Below are 6,000 nucleotides of genomic sequence, written 5' to 3'. Positions count from 1 at the left end.
GGAAAGCTGCCCAGACGGTGGTGGACGGGAGTCCCGGAGCGTGCGCAGAACGGGCCAGCAGCCCGGAGTACACGTGTCCGGAGAACACTGCACGTCCTTCATCTCTTTAGTACTGAGGCTCAGAATTTCAAACCATACTTCTTCCCAGACTTGTGTCTTCTATGTGCTCTCCTCCTGTCGTTGTTTGTCATCCACCCCCAAAGCCGTGATTTGCACACATGGGCTAACGCTGCCACGCCGAGGGCGTTTGCAGGTTCGTCCTCAAGTTTGGGATGGCGTCCTCAAGTCTGGGATGGCGTCCTCAAGTCTGGGATGGCGTTGGGCCAAGTCCTCCCTCCGCTCCCAGCACTGCTGCGGACGGCGCCTGCGTGGCTCAGAGGGGAGGAGGGCCGTTTGTGTACCTGAGCATGGGGTGGAATGACCGGGCAAAGTTGTTGGAGAGGGCGCAGCTGTAGTCTTCCTCGGACATGGGGACGAGGCAGGCGAGCCCGACGAGGAGCAGCAGGAGCAGCTGGAGTGGAAGAGCCGCTCGCAGCACTCTGAGCAGGAAAGCCCTGCGGGACCGGGCTGGCCGCGGCTCAGAAAGGGAGGAATCGGAGCCACCTTTTATGGACCTGAGAGAAGAATCGATAGAAATAGCTCAAATATCTCAAATGCTTGTAGCTCCCTCACCTTCCTGGAAGCTAAAGGAGCACGTCAAACACAACCCAACCTGGCGACCAGCTGCCAGCCTTCCGCAGCGTGCCCAGGGCAACTCCCCACCACCGAAGGCAGAGCTGCTCAGAAACTGTACTGATGAAAAACGAACATTTAGTCAGTCAATGAAAGGGAACTAATGAAGTTCAAATCCCCCCCCCCCCTTAATTTGGTAAAACATTTTCCATCAACAAAGATAATTGCTCTATACACATTCTACCAGCATAAATTAAGTAGATCCAGGATCATTAAGATGTAGGTGTTTGATACAGTACATTTTTGGTTTAAGACTACCAGGAGCACCAGGAGCCAAAACTGGCTGCTGTCAGCATCCTATGCAGTGTCCTGTCTAGTCATCCTGGATGTGCCCAAATCCATGTGGCAGAAAGAAGGACAGTCCCAGTTATTTTGCACAGACCCAAAAGCTTTGTTAATTTCGGAGTGTACCCTGGTTTCATCTTGCACTGAATCAGCACCTGGACCTCCCCTCAGTGGGTTCTGGAGCTATATGAACAAGGATTGCGGTGGAGTTGGTGTACAGAACGCTGGTACTGAATGACTCAGATTCTAGATTGATCCTGCTTGTTATTAGCTGTGACTCTGGGAAACGGACACACTTTTTCTGAAGAGGACAGACCGTTATCTCCTAGGTTCCTTCTACTCAAAGTACCATGTTTTTCGATCTACATTGATATCTTCCCATCTAGTTAACTGTTTATTAGAGAGGAAGCATGAATTTCAGATTTTCTAAGAATACTGCCTGTAAAATGTTGAGTATGGAACTAGGTTCTGGGTGGGTGCCACCATTTTTCCTCATGAGCATCCTTTAATATTTTCTTTGGTCACTAGTGGAAAAGATGAGGAAAGAAATGTTATTTATAAGAGATTTTTACAAACACACGCACATACATAAAACATTGTAGGAGCAAAAGGAATACATGTACTAATGAGACACCTTCCTCTACACTTTGCCCAAATTCTCTAATGCTTGTAATATCACTAAGGATAAGGATACTGAATGTGAGGCCATTGGAGAAATATGAAGGTGTGAAAACTCAATTGATTACTCCATGTGTTTTTCTCCTAAGAAACCACCAAGTTTCCAGCTTGACTACTCAAAACTCTTATTAAACCATCCGAGAAATATGGGACACAGACTAGTCCTCTGGGAGTCCCAAACAGCCACGTACCCCAATGTGTTTTTAACACATGTCATGAAAAAACAAACCACTGGTCCAACTTGGGGCTGTGTTTATTTTTGGAAGACTACCACTAGCGGCTGTGTAGCCTTGAACGACTCACTTCACCCTGAGCGCCAACCTCTTCTTCAACCCCTGCAAATTAGACTAGCTGGTCTTCCAACTTGGAAGTTCCATGTTCTATACATCTTATGTCTTCTACTAATTAGTCAGTGTAAATAGTCTTTCAACTGAGAGGCCACAAGAATTCAATCACCATCTAGTGGTCGAACTGACCAACTGCCCTTATGCTAAGACCAATGAGTTATTCCCAATGAGCTGAAGAGAATGTGCATAGTGCACGAAGTATAGTAGAGAATAAAAGAAGAATGTCACATACCTATTAATGGAAGGGTAAAACAGGAAATTCTTGAGTTTTCTAATTATAAAATATTCATGTTGAGAGAAGGCCTTAGAGAGTATATAACCCATCTCCTAATTTTGTAGATAGGTTGCTAAGGATAGTTAATGTTTATTTTTCTCATTACGAGGCAATGTACTGAAGATTTATCTTGGGTTCTCTCGTGCAATTCCCAGGACAGTCCTCAGTGTGCTTGTGGCCTTCATTCTAAAGACGGTGAAAGGAAGCTCAGAGAGGCTGAAGTAGCCAGTGACTGACAGCTTGCCCATGGCAGAATAAAAATTTCAACTCCCAGAATTTGAACTCTACAGAGAGGGTAAGTGACTTGCTCCAAATCCCATGATTAAAGGATGAGGTCTTGCATGAACTCAGGGTTCCAAACTTCCTGTGCTTAATGCACTCACTGCAATGCTTTTTTGGCGACATGAATGAAGGTCATCCAGGTATTATTATGTCACAGATATTTCACATATGGAAGAAAAGAGGAAAGTATTTGTATCTTAAAACGTTTGAAAGCGAGTGGTTTCTTCATGTTGAAAATAAATGCCTCCAATCATAAGACCTCACAGTATTACATGGGTCTTCAAGTTAGTACATGGACAAGAAGGCATTTTGTTTTCAGACAGTTGTATAATCTCAGCAAAGCCACAGAGTCTCTCTGGTCTGGCTTTCGGATTTCCCATTTGCAGAGAGGAAGGGTGCCTTAATATCCTAAACCCTTTTTGCCTCTGACAGCTTCTGAATTCAATGGTTTGTTTTAAAGTGTCTTAAGAAGGATGGGATAGTCACCCATGATCTCTGAGTTGAATGCTTCTTCAAAGTTCCTTTCCCTTTACCTTCTAATGTGTCCTGACAAACAAGCCTCTCCACCTGTCACTGGATGAGTTATAAACAAAGCATAAGAGAGAGCTCCACGTTTCCTCACTATCCAACATTTCAATAAAACGAGAGATTCCTGACTTCTTTTCTTTAGGAAACATGTAAGGACATTTGTGATAGGTAGATGTATGCATCTAATTGACAACACAATCTGACTGACAGAGCTGACTAGCTCCTGCCTGTCAATTATTAGCTTCTTTGAGCAATTAAGCCAAAGATCAAGATCAAAACACAAAGTACCCACTGACGAGTCCACTCCTGAAAACAAACAGAAAGAAAGGTCACCATCTTTGGAATATGGGTTCACATATTATAGTGTCTGTTGAAGGACATGGCACATTTAACAGCATCAGAGCATTCCTTATTAAAATTTAATTATCACGTGCCTTCTAATGTGGAAGCTTGCCTCGCTAAGGAGAAGTAATGGGCTGAGATAGGGACAAAGAGAACACATAGTACTGAGTGAGCTTCCATGCAGTTGACTGCTCTTGGAAATGCCCAGTTTACCTAATGAGAAAAATGTCACCCCCCGTGGGGCAATCATCAGGGTTTCAAAATGCCCAAAGTTTTAAAACTTCTAGTACCAACAGGTTAATAACATCAGGGTAAAAGGATACTTTTAATATTTTTCTACTGACCAAAAATGACCTCAGTTTCAAGAGTGTGGGGAAATTTGACAAGGGAACGAAGACAGACACCAGGCACTCATCGCTCTCCGATGGCCTTATCACATACACAGATGTCAGCCAAGATCGTGTTTATGAGGGAAAAATTAAGTGTGTGAATTTACTTAAGGAAGTTCATCAGTAAGAGATATTTTAGGAAATTCAGCCCAGCAGAAATATGTTCATTCTCATAAGTAAATATTTAATTCATTATTTTTCTCACTCCCGTCACTCATTCAGATTTCTGGGGAAATAACTGCCCAGGAGCTGCTTCAGCTCTTTCCCCAAAATACATACATATAGTTGTGGAAGGAGGATGGCAGGGGAGGAAGTCAATCATCACACAGCATCTCACACAAAGGAAAGCAGGACCAAGAGATGGGAGAAGCTGGCTAGTACGACTCATCTGGAAAATTACACCCACCGAAGGAAAACAGTGTGGGGGTTCATTCTGCAAGGACGTCATTCAAACACAAAAGAAGCTGGCGACTCATTTTGTTACTTGTTACCTAATCCTGGCAGTACAGTGACAGGAATTCACCGTGAGGGATAGATAATCCAGGTTGTGCACAATCCTGTTGCCTACTCTTGTGAGCACAGTCTTTGTTCCCTGGATATATGGTTTAGAAGACACATTTCCCGAGTCAGTTTAGGATTTCAATCTCCTCTCCAAAAGGAACATTCTGCCTGGTCCTAAGCTATCTCAGGCAGCCTGTGGTAGCCCAAGCCCTGTTGTTTAGAGATCCACCTGCCAACAGCCCTTCACTAGAGCGGGGTGGTTCACAAGTTAGAATCCACCCAGAGGCAGGTAGACCTGGGTTCAACCTGAATCTCCACACCTCTAATCCTCTGTGTCTTTTGTCTGTAAAATTGGGACTACAGTCATGTCTTGGGGATGGTGCGTGGGTTAAATGAGGTAACAGCTATATAATACTCAGCATGCTGCTTAGAACTCATTAAGTGCTATATAAATGTCAGCAATTTATTATTATTTGTGCTATGAAAGCACGGGTGTGCTGACTCACGCCCTCCGGGGTTGGCTGGAGTTAGCCTTGTCTCCCGAGATCCATCCCTGATTTATGAGCGGCACTTTCAACGATGTGATGAATTTCCCAAAGTGCCTGCAGTTCTCAGGGAACCCCGCGAAAGCAGGCCACAAACGTTATGAAAGAGACGAGCTGGAGCTTTACCCTATAGCTGTCTTCAACCCTGGTAGGGGCTTGCCCTACAAGCACAACTGCTTTAGGCTGAGGCTCTTTGAACACTTGGAATAAATAGTTCCCCAGGGTGGAGCCTGGAGGGAAAGCCTTAAAAAATTCTTTTTTTTTTTTTCACAAGAAACTGAATAGTGTTTTTAGTGAAGCCCTGCGTATATGCAAAACCCCCACTGTGCTTGCTTCACTGTATTTGGCCGCCCTGAACGCCTTTTAAAACGTGTGCTTTTCCTCCTGTTCCCTGCGTCAGCCTGTTGCTCGCCACTTCTCATTCGGTCTTAGTTCTCCGTGTGGAAGGCGCAGAGACTAGAGGCGCCCGGGAATCGTTTGCACTCCAAGTTTCAAGCTTTGGAATGAAGTCGTCAGTTCACTCTGTCCAGACTACAAAGGATTTATTCCTTTGCCTTGTTGGAAACTGGAGTAAAATCTTTCCGATTTGTCAACTGCAACGAATCGGCAGTGAAGTTTTGAAGAGTTGTTGAAGCCCAGATTAGATCATTTCAAGTCAGAAGGGGGGGAGGGGGGAGTACCAGGTGGACCATTAGGAAAGATGCTTCAAAAGCAAGCTTCCTAAATACACTTAATCTAAAAAATAATAGGTAGTGATTATAAATGTATGCACGGACATTTTTCAAATGTTTATAATTTTAAGGAGCCTTGAAAGCTGATTTAGGGAATCTCTTCATTCTGACACACTGCAAGTCTTTTAATAGCAGGATGCATATTGTATTAATTTTTTAGGCCCAGGGCCTAAACATAAAAGCATTAATCCATGGATCTGCTTAGAGCGTTATATAAGAAGACAGAACAATGACCATAAAATCAAACTGAAATATAGAGGTAGCAAAAAAAACTGATATTATTTAATATCTGACTTTAGACAACAAACAGAATATAAGAACCTCTCCTTTCAAACTAGTAACCAGTTTCTTCCAACTCATTCTCTC

General features: G+C 43.8%; 1 protein-coding gene across 3 annotated transcripts in view; it reads right to left on the bottom strand.

Moving 5' to 3' along the window:
• Positions 1-300: 300 nt before the first annotated feature.
• Positions 301-6,000, bottom strand: part of SYNE1 (spectrin repeat containing nuclear envelope protein 1) — a 446,717-nt gene continuing 441,017 nt past the window's right edge. For all 3 annotated transcript variants that reach the window (XM_066372972.1, XM_066372973.1, XM_066372974.1), the window contains one exon: positions 301-614. In XM_066372972.1, coding sequence (XP_066229069.1) covers positions 374-614 — 241 coding nt within the window. In that variant the 3' untranslated portion in view covers positions 301-373. The remainder of the gene's footprint in view (positions 615-6,000) is intronic.

This window comes from Saccopteryx leptura, chromosome 3 (genome assembly GCF_036850995.1).
Source record: "Saccopteryx leptura isolate mSacLep1 chromosome 3, mSacLep1_pri_phased_curated, whole genome shotgun sequence".
In the NCBI taxonomy this organism is placed as follows: domain Eukaryota; kingdom Metazoa; phylum Chordata; class Mammalia; order Chiroptera; family Emballonuridae; genus Saccopteryx; species Saccopteryx leptura.
The sequence above is the reverse complement of the archived record's forward strand: the minus strand, read 5'-3'. Positions and strand labels throughout refer to the sequence as shown.